This window comes from Anguilla rostrata, chromosome 1, assembly GCF_018555375.3.
Source record: "Anguilla rostrata isolate EN2019 chromosome 1, ASM1855537v3, whole genome shotgun sequence".
NCBI lineage: Eukaryota > Metazoa > Chordata > Actinopteri > Anguilliformes > Anguillidae > Anguilla > Anguilla rostrata.
Window position 1 is genome coordinate 15,419,698 of NC_057933.1, and position 16,785 is coordinate 15,436,482.

Here is a 16,785-nt window from a genome sequence, read left to right on the forward strand (position 1 = left end):
CGACTATATTAAAACGGAGTGAATTTAGTTCTGTGCTCTGATGTTAACCACTCAATAGTAAAACACTGCCCTCTGCTGGTAGATTATAGGAAAGAAAAAAGGAAAAAACGCTCTCCCCTGAGACTGAAAGCTGACTACATAAATTGAGATGGTTACACCGAGTTCCACACTTTATATGAAGTGAACCTAGTATCAGTGTGACTGCAGATGTAGGTACATTGTAAATACTGCATACACATTCATGCATTGTACTTAGAGATACTTTAAAAGCAGTATTTCAAGATATAAATATCAAGTTTGAATGTTTTGGAGGTGTGACTGTCGGGAAAATGAGAATTTGGCCATCTTACATTTAATGTATACATTCAGTCAAATGAGGAGGGAAATAATGTGAATCCTGTTTATGCAGTTTTGTATTTAGGGCAGTTCACAGCAGTCTGCCTCTTATCAGACCCCCAAAGGAATACACTCTGTTTACTGCTCTGACAGGGAGTCAGCAAGTATGATAAAGACAGTGTTTGTGTAGTTGGAAAGTCAGTGTCATGGGGAGCAAGTTGTTGACTATTAAGGATGTGCCCAGCCAGAAACCAAGGTTAACCCAGTGCGACATGCTCACTGAGATCATTGCAGGATCATTGATCTGTACTGTTTTGTCATGATTGTGTCTTTATTTGATCCATCCATCCATTATCTATACCCGCTTTTTCCTGGTCAGGGCAGCAGGGGGTACTGGAGCCTATTCCAGTGTGCATTTGGCAAGAGGTAGGAATACACCCTGGACAGGTCGCCAATCCATCGCAGGGCACACATACCACTCACATTAATTTCCTAGGGGCAATATAGAATCTCCAGTTAGCCGACCTGCAAGTCTTTGGACTATGGAAGGAAACCAGAGTATCTGGAGGAAACTCACGCGGACACGGGGAGAACATGCAAACTCCACACAGAAAGCCCCAGGCTGAGGTTCAACCTGTGTCTGCCTCGTGGCCGTATCGCATGCTATTTGAGTATATAGGCCATACTCAACTACGCTCACAATGATTAGCCATTGATATTCCTACACTATCCAGCCATTGTTAACAAACGGTACTATAAACTGCATTCACTTTAACCTGACATTCCACTTTGACTCTTACCACTGCACACCCAGCAGTTTTATGGTCCTAACATACACACAGAACTCAGGATACCTGCACCCCGTAGTCACCTGCCTATACACCAGCGTCGTAGCAGGATACACAATTGTATTTAAGCAGGCTACACAAGCCAGAGACACACCCACATCTACCAAGATAGACAGCGATCCATATAGAGCCACACTACTGGCGGAAAGCAGTCTCCTCCATCTGTGTACAACTGTTAGTACAGACGAAAGGTTAAAACATTATTTTGGAGTCAGATAATCGAGATATCATTAAATGAATCCTGTTCCAGTAGAACTGGGTGAGATTATACACGTTCCTTCACCACTCAGATACTCCCGCTGTTGGTTGCGTCAGAGGGGTTTCTTAGAGTTGGTGACCTCGTCATGATAAGTTCTGCTTTCTTAGAGTTGGTGACCTTGATGCTGTTTGGTGTATCTGAGGGGTTTCTTACATGGCAACTGCTGCAGTAAAGTGTTATCACACAGATGTGGTCACTGTAGAACTACATATTGTACTTTTAAAACAATTTGCCTAATGGCCCTATTATTAACAAGCAGAAGTAATCTGCCTTATTTGTACACCTAATAACACTGACCCACACTGTACAGACAGGCAATGATCAACATGCTTTAGAACTGCATTCATTATAATAGAACTGTGCCATTTTCATTACATCACATATGAAGCTTGCAAGCACTGCCTGGCCTCCGTAGTAAAACCAAAGCATCTCTACCGTCCATCTGCAGCACTGGCTGCCATTGGCAGTCAAAGGATAACTTAATAAACCAGATTAAGAGCCTTTAAATAAGCACCTACTCTGGATGCACAATACACATTAAACAAATCATTTTGAGTCATACAGTCACTGATTTTCACCTTAACTAACATTTTCACAAATTGCTTCCTTTCGGCTTGGGTGAAAATTCTGAAATGCAGCAACTGCAGGAAAAATGGGAACTTTCTGATACGCCAGCCAGCCATCCATCCTTATGATTTATTTAAAGCATGGGTGCCCACTTCACCATGGACGAAGTTTCACTTTGATAAATTGCAGTCAGTGGCATTCATATACGATGGAACTGGTGCCATTAATCAAAGCTAATAAGAGGTGACAACAAAAAAGTGAAATATTAAAAATAGAGCCTCACAATTTGAAGTGAACTTTTCACAGCACAGCTGTATTACAGGGGGGCAGTCTGAAGACATCACTTCTGGTCCATGTCTATCTATCTTATTACTCTTATTTTCAACATGTTTGTATATACAGTATACATTAGTTCACTCCTCCAGTTTCATACACAGAGCTGTGCTGCACCTGTTTCTCTTTATTGCAAACACACAGAAATTTACTTCAGCAGGATTTATAAATAATCTCACTTAAAATTAAACACAGTGAATTGACACCTATAATCAAATCCTGCTTAATTTGAAAATTTCATAATTGCCCCTATGGAATACAAAGTTTATTGAATTCAACTGATTAAAAATGATTATGATTTTCTCATTATGTCACTCATCCCCCTCCCCACAGGCCGAAAATGAAAGAACTGAATAAATAAATGCCAAAAAGGAGATTCTTATTAATGACAGCTCTATAGTTCAGTTGTCCTGACAGGGCCACTGTGACTGACAGGACTCCTATTGCTCTGTGCATCATGTTTAAAGAAGAGATTTGCCATTACAAAACACCACCATAGCAGCCCTTTTCCCAACATGCACAGTCAGCTAAAAGATCAGGCGAGAGGGCCAGTCCTCAAATGACCCTGCTGGACTGCTGCTCGTCGGCCTACGTGACAGAGGAGTAGATTTGGGGGAAGCAGTGAGCACACAGTTCTGGTACCCCCCGACCCCCCATTTCCTCTGTCATAGCCGGACAGGACTGTGTCCCCTCAGTGTTTAGGACCCATGCATCCCAATCAGTGGCCCATCTGTGGAGCATTATCATCTGAACTTGGTAGTTTGAGGGTTTGTATCAAGTTTATCTGGGTTTATGTGAGGTGGGCCAAAATAGTTTGATTGTAGGCAATTGCATTGCTCAAAATTATTATTTCACAGAAGCAATTAATAACTAATTTTACATACACCACCACCATTCTTAGACAAAATATTTCTTTAAACTTATACCAAAGTTGGGAACCCATATTCATAAGCCTTTGCCATTTCCGGTTTGCTCCTTTATTTACCAGAAGTGAAAAATTGTCTAGAGACATAACTTCTCAATAGATCTAAACATTTAGAGGAGAGATCTGGATAATGTACCAAGCCTACAAACAGCATACACCAACAAACTGATCTAGCTGCCTTCTAGTTAGAAGCCAGGTCCCCTGACCAGGATAGCATCACTTTTGCCCTCTCCAGATGGAAAGCTGTATGAACCTGGCCAAGCAAACATCCAGAGAACTTACCATCTGATGAGACGAACTGACCGACGGCCGACGAACCCCCACCGCTGTTCTCCACAAATGTCACCTCCGAAACGATGATATTGTCCTCCAGCACTGAGCCACAGCCCATACAGACGGCATCGCCTCGGGCCTGGTCAATGTCAATGTCCGTGCAGCCGCAATTCTTGCACTGACGGGAGCTCATGGTGACACGTTTATGTTCTCAGCATACAAGAAACCTGTTTGCAAAGCAGGACAAAAACGGGTGAGAATATATTAACGATATATCTATACAAGACATCTACCCACGGTGTGGCCAACTTTCATGCCACGCTCGCTTTCAGACTGTTTCGTGCTATCTAAACAAATCCCATGCCACATTACAACGTGGTGGTACTAGTCTCAGACTGGAAATAGCAACTTTCTACCCTCGTCACGTGGTTGCTGTTTGACTGTAAATCAAGTTCCAGGTGCCTAAAGGTTTTAGACGTTTTTGTTACATCTTACACGTACCATCCAGTGAGTAGTCAAAGCATTTGCTAGCTAGATTATCATTCTTTATTCACGTCTGGCTTCTGAAATGGCGACAGTGTAGCGAGCTATGTAACGTAATGTTAACAAGGCATCAACGTGTACATTCTTGTGCTGACTACTAGGCTACCATTAGCTAGGTAGGTACTTGGGTAGTGAGCAGGTTAGCTTGTGAAATACACTGTGATGTGATTGGATAGCTAGCTAAATCACTTCTTGTCAGCAATCAATGTCAGGTTAATGCAGTTAGCTGTGCTGAAAAAGAAATAAAAGTACATTTTCACGCCACCAGTTTGCTGTTTATAACGCGGCTAGCTATATAGCCAACCAACCAACTTGCTACTTCGAAGAAACAACGTCAATCCGATGTATCACAGTTCTTACTTAGCCGAAGTTAACGAGACAAATGCTTACATATGTTAACTACCATGATGTTGTTAATTGTTCGCAAAAAATGTTAAATACGTACCGGTGCAGAATGCGCAAATTCACTCCTGCAAATATAAACCGGCAGATATGCTCGCGTGGTTTAGGCAGGCACCCAGCCTTGTGTAGCAAAAAGGGAGTATATACTTTTATGCTACGTAGTTATGTTTTAAACAATAACGCTGGGTGTGTATTATGTGTTTTCGCTCTTAACAGAACAAATAGCATTTTCAGTCACAACTATCCATTCAGAAATAGGTATTCCTGAGCTTTACAGACATGTGTCGCTCTGCGTTCTGAAGTGGAACGTTCCAAATAATATTAACCAGAGGGGGAGAATAATAAATTGTGTTTATGTGAATACGGGTATTGTCTTTGATGGTAGCTAATTTAAGAAAACTGTCACATTATGGACGTAAATAATACTTATTAGGATAATAACATTGCTTAACATGTCAAGGGCTTAAAATAATTCTTAATACGACCATGCTAGTATCCCCTTGTGTCAAGTTCTTGCGGGCTGAGTCATTAGATGACGTGCCTTGAAACGTGGTATGCAATATCCAATTCACGAGCATCGGTTCAGGGCTAGCGGTACGCATTCGCTCGTCAAAATGTCATGGGTAGTGACGGGAGTGTGATGTTTCATAAAACAAAAATGGGCGGTGCAACTAGGTACTTTATCGACTAATCCAAATTTATAGTTCATTTTAGAGACTATCATAGTAATTGTTGTGCAATCCAACAGATTACTGCTTTTAACTGAATGCCTTGTACTTGAGCAGGGGTCTACAACCCTGCTTCTGGAGTTATGGGGTTTTTTTTGTTTGTTGTTTTTTTGTTTTTTGCTTTTCGGCATATCGTTGATCAATTAAAGCAGTTAAGTTATACCTCCCCTGGTTTTTTGGGTCTGAATTAGGGCTGGGCAATATATCGATATTATATCGATATCGTGATATGAGACTACACATCGTCTGGGATTTTGTATATCGTAATATCGTGATATGGCTAAGTGTTGTCTTTTCCTGGTTTTAAAGGCAGCATTACAGTAACGTGATGTAATTTTCTGAACTTACCTGACTGTTCTAGCTGTTCGATTATTTGCCTTTACCCACTTAGTTATTACATAGGCATTACTGATGATTATTTATCAAAAATCTCATTGTGTAATTTTGTGAAAGTACCAATAGTAATCCCCACAATATCATCACAATATTGATATCGAGGTATTTGGTCAAAAAGATCATAATATTTGATTTTGTACATATAGCCCAGCCCTAGTTTGAATTGCTTTGGCGATTGACAAGCAGACCCTGCAGTTCTCCAGAATCAGTGACACACAATAGTATTATATAGACATTTAAAGGGAGACAGATGTAGCAGGGCCCCTGGCAGTTTCCAGGCCCCATGCAGTCGCTTACTGGGTTGGGCCAGCTCTGCCTAAAGGAAATATGATTGAACTGTATGTGTGTGTGTGCATTAATGGAAAAACAAACACAAAAACATATGGATACAAATAACTGTCTTTAATTTGAGTTAGGATAATATAACAAAATTGAACATTGTATGCACATACATTTGTAAACTATAATAAAATTACTGTAAGACAAGTACTGTAAAAAAAAAAATCTGGAAATCAGAGATAGCAAAGTGTTACAAAACTATTTCTGAATGTATTCATGTAACACCATGACTGCCGTTTAAACTGTAGTTAATTTTTTTAAACCCTTATTCTGCAACTGAATACTAATCTGAATGCACGTACTTTCTAACTGGGGTTTCAATGGCCTCTAGTTCATCCACGTCAAAATGCATACTTGGACCTCGGAGAATCTCATGTGAGGAGAACAACTTCATGACACCTAACTGATAATGCATTAGATTTAAATGGAAGCTTCAAGAACAAAGTCCCTGACTAAATACAAAAAAAGTTGTATATATATATATATATTTTTTTTCAGGAAAAGGACACCTGGTCGTATCAAATAATATATCAATCTCTAAAGAAAAGCCTGGCAAATTCAGTGAAGACAATTAACCTCACAATCTGACATAAAACACACATACTGGTGCACTGCAACACATAATGCCACATTATCCACATCTAGCAAACAACTTTAAACATGCCTCTTATCAAAAAAATGTGTTACTAGTTTAGAATCACAACACGTTTGGTGTGGACAGCTGCAAGAGTAGGAAATTTTATTTGATGAAGTTTCCTAATTAATAAAACAACTCGTTAAAAATATTTATATGACAATCTTGGTTATCAAGGGAACGTTTTATGCCATGGCTTTATTTTTCAATCCAACCTTGCTGAGATGATAAAAAGTCATTCAAATCGATCAAGCTCAATCATAGACATTTAAGAAAAGCAGTGTTTGTTGGTATTTGGTGTGAGGTTGAGGAATACTGACTTGGTTAAATGCACACAAACCTACGCATTTGTATAGCATTATATCTTCACATCATTCTTTCAGAGAGCTGTGCACAGGTTTTAGATTTTAGTGTAGTGAAGGGGTTTAGCAGCGCACTTCTTTAAAAAAGAAAAAAAAAAAAATCACAACCTTGTTTGCTTGGGACAATACCCACTCATTCCATGAAAGCAAATATTAAATTCACCCCCTTAGTGTAGGAAAAACCAACATACATGAATGCTAGAAAAAACTATAGTAAATGCTTTAGCAGTAAAAAGTACGTACACTGCGTCTTCATTGTGTTAAAATAGGAATATTTAACAAAATAGTTTTTACAAAATCCAATAAGTGAGACTACATTTAAAGCATTTATTAAACGTATATATTGCACTAGAGTCAGTAAATACCTGTGGACCTCAACAGCACTGACAACTAGAGATCCATTCTGCCTGAAGTGGGAACAGAAAGCAGAGTAAACAGACTGTAGGCATGTCAGAATACGCGCGAGACTGAGCAGCAGGATACACTTGGGTCTGTGCTCTCCCCTTCCGCCTCATCACCAGGTCACTGATCCCGCGATTCATACAGCAGCTTGGCGGCCTGGTGGGATGGGGAACACAGACAGAGGTCAGTACATGTAGTATTTATGGCGAAAGCTAACTGGGACGTCCCATTGGGAAAATAATACGTGATGCACATCACAGCCGCACCATTTTCCAATATCTAACACTGAACTGTCCGTTTGTAAAATGATGTGCTCTAGACCAGCGGTTCTCAAACTGTGAACCGTGATAAGGGGCTGAGGTGGGTCATGTGAGAAAATGCGTAACAAATGCTAGAAAATGACATGCTGTACAACATATACTTTTCATAGGCCTGTGGTCTTGACCATGAATCGAACCCTGACCTTGAGTCTGAAAAGGAGGTGCCCCACTCTCTCTGCAGCTCGGCAGGTTTAGTGCAGAGTGAAAAGCAGCACCAGCTCTCTGAAGGAGGTCTGCCGCAGCCAGCACCTCCCAAATTTACAGAGCACACTGCAGCGATGGGCTGGCCTTTTAAATGAAACTGTGCTTTCTAAATGAGGGAATCAAGAACGCTTGAGGTAAACTATAATGTGTTCCAAATACAGGAGAAGTAATTGAAATGGAGATGTAAGACCCAGAGAGGGAGCGAACTGCAGACAGTAAACGGAGTGCACCGTCACAGCAGTCTAATGGGTGTGTTACCTTGTGCATGGCAGCCAGCCAGGCGGATGCAACCTTCTTGTCATCAGCAGCCTCCATGCGCAACTGCTGCAGGTCCAGAGAGCCCACCATCTTATAGTGGAGCAGCATGCCACTGGCTCTGGGGTTTCCACCTGTACACACACACAGTAACTGTCCTTACAATGCTACCAATGACCCCAGTACAGACAGTGCAAATTAATAGTAGGTCTGTGGGTACACAAACAAGGATACCAGAAAAAAAGTGCCTTATATAGAGCAAAATAGTGAACAAACATTTCTTCAGTGGCAAAATATGCAAGACTTAAAATTAGGGAAGTATTCAGTGCTGCGTATTTTTTCGATGACTGTTCTAAAATATTCAGTAAAAAAAAACCACAAATGAGATGACACAATTTCAAGCACTGTCTAGCACATCATGTACGATTTTATCTGTGAATATAATTCAGTTGTAGCAGTACGATCCAGAATGCCACAGGGCCTTCTGCAAGACCCATGATACACACGTATATTAATACAATTTGTATACTGCATTCATCATGGGATATACAAATACTGAACTGCATGTCACACAGGCCACCGAGCACCTCAAGTTGTATGCCACACATGGTAACAGCCAAGAAACATGCAGGAGGCACTTTTAAAGAGATAGCCTTTGAGGGACTTGTATTTTACTACATTTACTACATCTATTTGACAGGGACAGTGAAAACGAGACACCAGTTCTGCAGAGGGTTTATGAAAGATTGTCAGATTTAGCCTAAAGCTAGTTTTCACCTGTTATTCCAGAGTAGGAAAAGAAAATCTGTATATTGACACATGTCAAGAAGACCACAATCGCCAATAGAGGTTTGTGTGGGATCTTCTGAACTGGGTTGATATGGCAGTTGAAAGCAGACCAAACCAAATACATATCAATTTTGATTCATAAGTCATAGAATAAAAGAGCAAGTTCATGTTGTGCTTTCAAATTACTACAAAGAAGAGAGGTGAAGTCCAAATACAAAATCATTGTTTCCCTGTCAGGGAAGTGAACACTGCCACTGTCCTTATATAGAGTTGCGAGCGCAATGCAGTAGTGGAGACCAAAAGAGAATTTGGCTCAGCTAAAAATGATCATTTTCAGTTTCCCCATAGGACGGCACACCTCTTTAAAAGCAGCAGCATGAGAGGGACTAGGACTCGATGAACAGGATGAACATCGACGAGTCTCGGAGGGAGAGAGACAGAGAAAGAGTGCTGACCTTCTGATATATACTGACTCTCCAGCAGACTGGTGTAAGTGTGAATGTCATTCTCTGAGCCCAGAAGAGAAGACAGGCAGCCCAGAGACAGTGAGAAAGAAGGGTTATTCAGAACACCAAAGCCCAGATGCGCACCGTTCCCGTCCGGTACACAAAATATACCCACCCTCCACCGCTGATCAAGCACACAGGACTTACGGTTCATTAACATTCCCAGTATTACAAATGCAGTGCTCAACATTGCCTAAATGATAGACTGAATGAGATGCTGCACCACAGAAGAGCTGAAGGTTGGCCACAGGAAGCAGGACTCCTCTGGGTGACAGCTTCCCTCAAGAGACACCCAGGCCCGGCGCCTTTTACGACGCTCTCGGGGACGAAGGACACGGCACTGGGGTCCAGGGGCGCGCCTTACCTCCTGGGGTGACGCCCTCAGTCAGGACCTGCATGCTTGTGATCCGAGACAGCTCCACCTCAAAGTGGCTTTCCCCATCCAGGAAGAGATACCTGAGCAAAGACAGACCTTTAGGCCGCAAAACAAAGTCCCTGCCCTTTAAGCAGAGAGAAGAAAAATATACTACATACCTCCCACCTCACTTTTTCAGCCTGCAGACTTTAAGAAGAGAAAGTTGTATCTTCGTACCACAATTTATCTTACAGCAGAATCTCTGAAATGAATATTTTAGTACCTTCAGTCTGTAAAACTTTCCAGGAAACCATAGTACCTGTGGTTATTTGAGAGACGACACACCATGGTCTCCGACTTCTCTGACGTACCCAAGGTGACCAGGAACGTACCGCCTATTCAGAAATAAGGAAGCTACTGTATCACAAATCAAATGTGACAAATGTAATCAGAGATAATAGACTTCTACTACCATTTGATACCAATTTGACAAAATACAATTGTCCAATTGATGCAGACAGACAGTCAATCAGAGGCACCAAATGCAATGACTCAGAAGAGACTAGAGCAATTACAATGTCCTGCAGGTACATTTCAGGGAAATCAAAGTTTAAAGCTGGACTTAATAATAAGAGTATATCTAATTTGGGATTTCATGGCAATTTATGCTCTTAATTATTAAATATGCCATCTGCTCTGACATGAAGGAACAAGCCATATCTACAGACAGCACATGTATCCTTATTGGAAAAAACACTTGTGGTCCAATACAGAAGCGTACCAACATTGGAGTCTACAGCAGCTTAGAAATGAAAGCCAGAATAAGTTCTTGGAATGAAAACCAATCCACCAGCACTCCTGGTTTAAAAGTTATTTCAACATCGGAAAGCAATTATCGTGTCAGTAAACTAAAATGTTTACTATGTAAATGTTAACGTCTCTATGCCTGGGTGCTCACAGATTCAGTGTAGCACCCTGGTTTTGCTGCAGCAGGCAGTGCATGCGCTCACTCTGCAACAGCGCACAGCTGAACTGAGAGGAGAGGGAATGGAGATGCAGAAAGGGGAAAAACCATAAGGGCAGTGCCTCAGCCCACTCCAGCACTTGGAGAGTTAACGAAGCACCAATCCCACGTGAGCTCAGAGACAGCTGCAGATTGAAGGCTTTTAGGGGTCTTAATCCGAGCACTCAGCACAAGGGTGCCCGTGCTGAGCCCCGTCTGTCCAGGCCAGGCAAGCCAGGCAGCCCAGCGCGCTAATGGATTTTTCATTAACGCTGGGGTGCTGTGGGGTGGAAGACCCCAGGGGCACGACCCATTTATAACCCCCCCCCCTCCCCAGGGAGGACCACCACACTGAGGACAGGGGTGGGTAGACTGAATATTTACTATAAAATTTATAATCACTACATTTTTAAAGCTTCCTCAAATATGGATATTTTCTATGATTTCAAAGCTATCAGCACCAATGTGAACTATGCCACCAACAATGGAGATGCTATAGTGCTGTAGTAATTCTATCAGTATGAATCATAAAGCTGAGCATCACAATTTTTCATATAAGCAACTTTTGACTGACACCTATTTGCAAGATGAGTGTATTTACCTTTGTTATGTTTTCGAGTGTGAAGTCGATGTCTGATGTTTTGTTCAACAGTTGAAAAAAGCAGACATACTCCTATACCATGACGTGCAATACGGGAGCGTGCTCACCAGCCATAAGCACTTTGAGCTGCTTGTCGTAGAACTCCATCTCCTTCTGGGAGACCAGGCCGCACTCTGCGCACTGCCGCACCGGGTCCACGAAGCACATGCGCGGGAGCGCCACCTTCTTACTGCAGCACTTATCGCAGAAGCACTTCCCACAGCGCCGGCAGTGGTGCTGCGCCCAAAGCAGAGGGGGAAAAGCAGGGACATTCTTGCGGTTATGAGAACTCTGAGGCCTTGTAACTGAAAGGTTGTGGGTTCGATTCCCAGCTGGGGCGCTGTCATTGTACCCTAGAGCAAGGTACTCAACCTGAATTTCTTCATTAAAAATATCCAGCTGTATAAATGGATTGTATGTAAAAATGTAATCTGTGCCATTTACTCTGGAAAGGATCTTTGGCTAAATGCTGACATGTAATTAGGGAGGCAACTACACAACATATTGACTGAGGAAGACTGAACTGCATATACTACAGCAGCCAATATGAACAGCATCTAAGCTTCAACCCACTGACTGAGCAGAGACCCAGGGCACTGAACTAATTGACAGTGACTTATTGTAATTCAGGGATTATAACAGTGGTTCCCATCCTTGTTCCTAGAGATCTGTCCCGTAAGTTTTCACTCCAACCCTTACAAAGCACCCCTCATTCAATGGTTAAATGTTTTGTTGAGCTGCTGATTATTAGAATCAGATATGCCAAATTAGGGTTGAAATGAAAACCTACAGGGTGGCAGATCCCCAGGAACAGGCTTGGGAACTACTGGATTATAACATAATTCTTACCTTTCTGGTGATGAAGTCAAATTTTGAATCGCACTGCATGCATCTTGGACACTGAAAGGCGGACAAAGAATTACACAATGATTGACTGCAGTTCATGCAGTTCAATGCAAGTGGCCGTTCAAGAAAATACACAATTATATAAGAAAACAAACAATTCAGTTCATTTTAGCTCCCCATTTTGCCTAAAATGTTGACTGAATCCTTTACTTTGAATTTGGTTAATGAAGGATCCAAGGCTTTCTGACGCTACAAATCCTGGCAAGAATAACCGTGTAAAAAGGGTTACAGTGTGACTTTAGCTTCATTTTCAGCTCTGGCTCAGTGAACTGCAATTGACTTGAAACTGCTTCTGTCATCTACCATAATTTCTTTCAAAATTCTAAGTACTTCAATGTCATCTTCCCTGAACCTGATTATTATTATTATATTATTATTATATAAAACTAAACACACTGTTTCACTGTTTTTCACTGTTAATTTATCAATTTAAGATCTTACTCCAGTCTAGTTGCCTTTGCTGTATGTAGGCCTATATATATATATAATTAAAATATTCTGTTAAAAAATTGTAAAGAATATTCGAAATGTTGTCAAACTAAGGCAATGTTCAATTTAAGTACAAGTGATTGACTAATACTCCATGTTTATGATATACAGCATCATGTTAACTCATTTTACACATCTAGCCTAACTAATAATAGGTTGAGTCTACTGTAATGCTTATGTCTCTCCCAGAATGTCCACTCTAATTATGAGGAGTTCCTGAAAGCCTTGTAACTAACAATGTCAGGAACAACAACACGTCACTTCCCCTACACAAAATGGATACATCAGCATAAACATATTCCTTAAAAATCCAGAACCAAGGCACCAAAGCCTAATTTACAGCCGTCGGTTTTAATCAGAACCCCTGAATCAGATAATATTCCGCAGAAACCTAGCAAATTCAGAACAACACCATGTTGCATTCAGTGATAATTCTTGGTTCTGTTCATCCTGGCATGACAAAGAAGAGCATTAAAAACATAAGGCTGGGAACAGCATTTAGCAGGGAAAGAGTGCAAGTTGGCTGGGTGTTTACCCCTCCTCTTTTGTTTGATCTGACACCTGCAAAGCTTCCTGAGGCAGCTGCGTCAGCGGTGCAGTCCACCTGCGCAGTGACTGCACAGCTCACAGAGTGGACTGCAGAGCGAACAGTAGCAGCGGCTAGCTGCACGTGTGCTGGAGGACTTGTATGCTAGGGTTCCAACTGACGGTGGAGATTGCAGTGATGGCACATTCATACAAAAAGAGCTGTACCTTCCAAATTGATCAAACATTTTTTAAAGAAAATGAACAGGGTGAATAGATGATGGAAGGACACACATTTGCTAAAAGTACAATCAAAGAGGAAGGCCACAACTGTTGCACAGAATTAGTGCAATATGTCCACCATGAGCCGCAGTGATCACATGATGTCTCTCTGTGGACAGCACCGCCCAACTCATCCTGTCTCCTGCTGTCTGGACAGGAAGGGGAAGCCTGAAGGGCCACTTTTAGTGCCAGGCACGACACACACAGGCACACAATCACCTACATACATACGCACACAGAGCCAGATGGAGCTCTGTGTGCCATGCAACCACTCCTCAAGCCCCTCCCTCTGTGCCATCTGAAGCAGGCAGTCCTGAATTCTTGTCATAGCACAGCACCGCCTTACAACAGGAGCTGCATTAGCCACAAAAACAAGGCTGTCCTGGGAATACTGCCAAGCCTGGCTCTGCCTAACCACTGCACATAAACAAGTGCGCAAGAACACTGAACCTCCAGATGTGACCCTGGAACCATATCAAATCCATCTTTCCAACTGAACACGATGGTGGGATATCCAGGATCAGACTTCACGTAAAAGTCCTCCCCAGTATTTCGGTCCAATCACATGGACTTGCTCATTTTTAGCACTATTCTTCAGCCAGGAGGTAGAACTAAATCAGCTGACTGAATTCAGGGGTGGAAGAAACACATGGCAGGACTTTTACTTTCTGACCCCCTGGACTTTCCACCTCCGACTTTACAAGCTGTACAATCTCATCAACGCAGCGGAAAACTTCAAGGTTTGTTACTGACAGTGACCGGCATTCACAGTGAAGTGCGATTTGTATATGTGTTCAAACTCATCAAAAACCTCAGGAGATGAACAGACTTTTCAAACCTTGTGAGAAAATTACAAAGTTAGTGTTTCCCATCTGCAATTGCTCCCACTGAAATAAGATTTACGGAAAACAAAAACAAGAACACACTGGTTATAGTTCAAGGTTAAACAAATGCTCTCTGGAACCCCTGGAAAACAAAAAGGAAACATTCAGGTAACATTATACGAAACAAACTATTATTTCCTCCAAATCATACAACTGAACAACGATATACAATCAGGAAAAATGCACATTTTAGGTAATAATTTCTGCCTGAACAGCAAAGCTCAACAAAAGTAACCAGCAATTATCAACACACATGGGTCAAATGGTGTAAAAAAAAAAAAAAACACAGGATGTCCATCAAGACCAAGAATAAACAGTTGAGAACACAGTCAGGCTTGAATTGTTTACACAAGCTAGTCACTTAAAGCTCCTTCCTTCCCTCTGCATGAACTTGACCTCAGATGCCCATGTCCACATCAGCAAAGGGAAGCACTATAAAATCCCTTCAGCTGAATAACTATAACCAAAGGCTAACATGACCAAAAAAAAACACTATTGGTCTCCACAGATGCATAACATAATAACAGGCCTTGATCCTAATGTGCCAGTTTTTGCACTGCACATGTGACTTGTTCAAAATTCCATATCAGACCACCGACTTGTAATTCAGTGTTACAGACGAACTGGATAAATAAAACTAAGTGAGAATAGTACAACTACATCCAATACACATGCATTAGAGTCAGTGGATGCAAGAAACTATTTATTGGATCGTTATACTAGTGGTGTGTTGTTGCTTGAGACGGAAGAGCAGATTGCTAAATGACATGTGATTCAGAGGAACCAACCTTTGAAATGGCATGAACGAAAATGGTTAAACCCAGATTTTGCAGGAATCCCTTTTAGTTCATCAGAGCGCTAAAAAATAACAACCCTGACTTCAGTACTAATCTTTATTAATGGGGCGGGGCAATGGGGACTTCGACATAAACAGATGTTGAAGAAAGGCTGTGTTGTCTGTGCCTAATGCTGACGCAAAACTCGTATTTATGTCATTTTATATAGTACAAATGTGGGCAGTTAACACTGCTTTCGCCCACTCTGGCCTCCTTCAACCCACTGTGATAACTAGTAGTACTTCACTTAAGACTGCGCAGGTGGCTACTCGCTAACGTTACAAAATACCGTAGTTAACATTAGCCTACCCGACATAGCTAGGTAGCAAGATATTGAAAGAACGTTTTGGCTATCCTTGCTGTGGTACTGCCCATTGTGTAGCTAGTCACTGCAAATACTGCAACGTTAGCTATTTAGCTAGGGCCTGATTACAATTTCTAACTAACGTTAGCTACATTTGACTGTGTACACGCTAGCTGGCACAAACAAGAAGTAGCTGAGCGACTAACAACGAGGCAGATGTCTGAAATCAGTTTAGAGCCAGCTTTAGCCCTTCGGAACGTCACAACTAGCTATTCAGTGAATTATGATAAGCGATAGCCAACGTTAAGTACCTAACGAGAGACGGCAATTAGGGACACTGGAACTTCGATTTGTAAACCAGACAAAATAAAGCACTGTTTATTTGTTTGCTATTCTAGCCAGTTGGCCAACATGCAAACCGTGATTCGTAGTAGGACAATGCCAGGCATTTTTGATCGCATGACATAACTAGTCTAGCTGATAGCTATTGTATTGTTTGTCTATGTGTACCGTAGACCTAGAGTAGACCTAGACTAGTCACGTCAGCGTGACAGTTGTCATGAAGTCCAATCTCGTATTTCTGTTGTTGCAAAAGTTGACTCCATCAACACTAAAAGACAGTCAATATCGCAAACTAAGCAGCTTTCTTAAAGTTGTAACATTACTATAACAATTTAACTGGATAGCAAATGTAACTAAACATTTAGAAGCCATCTTACTAGGCTACTTTAATGAATAACTTGCAAGCGCTTGTTTACCGATAATATATAGATAATATATGCACGATATGATATACAACCAAGTTAACTGGTTAGCTAGCTATAGGAATCTAGCTATATATCAGAACTAGCTAGCTAGCAGTAGCTACTCCGTAACGCAACGCCCAGTCTGTTGAGTCTCACTAGAAAAGAAAAGTCCACAAAAACGACACATGCTTTGCTTTCCAAACTCACTTCTTTGTCCGGCACCCATTGTGGCTCGTCTAGTGAAAATGGACTGTTGAATGCTCCGTTCTCGGGCACCATACGAAGTCCACTCGGACTACGGACCAATTTCTTGCCATCAGGCACGGAGGACATTTTTTCCATCCAGCTGTCCTCCTCCCCGCCCGTATGCGATTTAGACATGTCCATTGATTGA

The 16,785-nt window shown here is 41.6% G+C and overlaps 2 protein-coding genes across 7 annotated transcripts in view; both read right to left on the reverse strand.

Moving 5' to 3' along the window:
- The window catches only part of LOC135249121 (transcription factor IIIB 90 kDa subunit-like), a 63,447-nt gene extending 58,652 nt beyond the window's left edge, over positions 1-4,795 (reverse strand). The window contains exons 1-2 of one of the 5 annotated variants that reach the window (XM_064324407.1): positions 4,530-4,795; positions 3,551-3,768 (exon numbers count right to left, since the gene is read on the reverse strand). In XM_064324407.1, coding sequence (XP_064180477.1) covers positions 3,551-3,734 — 184 coding nt within the window. In that variant the 5' untranslated portion in view covers positions 3,735-3,768; positions 4,530-4,795. Of the gene's footprint in view, positions 1-3,550; positions 3,769-4,036; positions 4,253-4,336; positions 4,458-4,529 lie in introns of those variants that run through there. The other 4 variants (XM_064324417.1, XM_064324433.1, XM_064324409.1 and 1 more) reach the window with 4 other exon arrangements.
- A 1,202-nt stretch (positions 4,796-5,997) lies between these two features.
- Positions 5,998-16,785, reverse strand: zfyve21 (zinc finger, FYVE domain containing 21). Of its 2 annotated transcripts, XM_064324664.1 has the most exons (8): positions 16,599-16,785; positions 12,269-12,319; positions 11,488-11,656; positions 10,096-10,171; positions 9,786-9,877; positions 9,371-9,424; positions 8,130-8,260; positions 5,998-7,503 (listed from the first exon to the last, which is right to left on the reverse strand). In XM_064324664.1, the coding sequence occupies exons 1-8, from the start codon at positions 16,776-16,778 to the stop codon at positions 7,468-7,470; spliced, it is 789 nt and encodes a 262-aa protein (XP_064180734.1). In that variant the 5' UTR covers positions 16,779-16,785; the 3' UTR covers positions 5,998-7,467. The 2 variants fall into 2 exon arrangements, with proteins under 2 accessions (XP_064180734.1, XP_064180743.1); XM_064324673.1 differs by lacking the exon at positions 9,371-9,424 and having other exon boundaries at positions 16,599-16,782.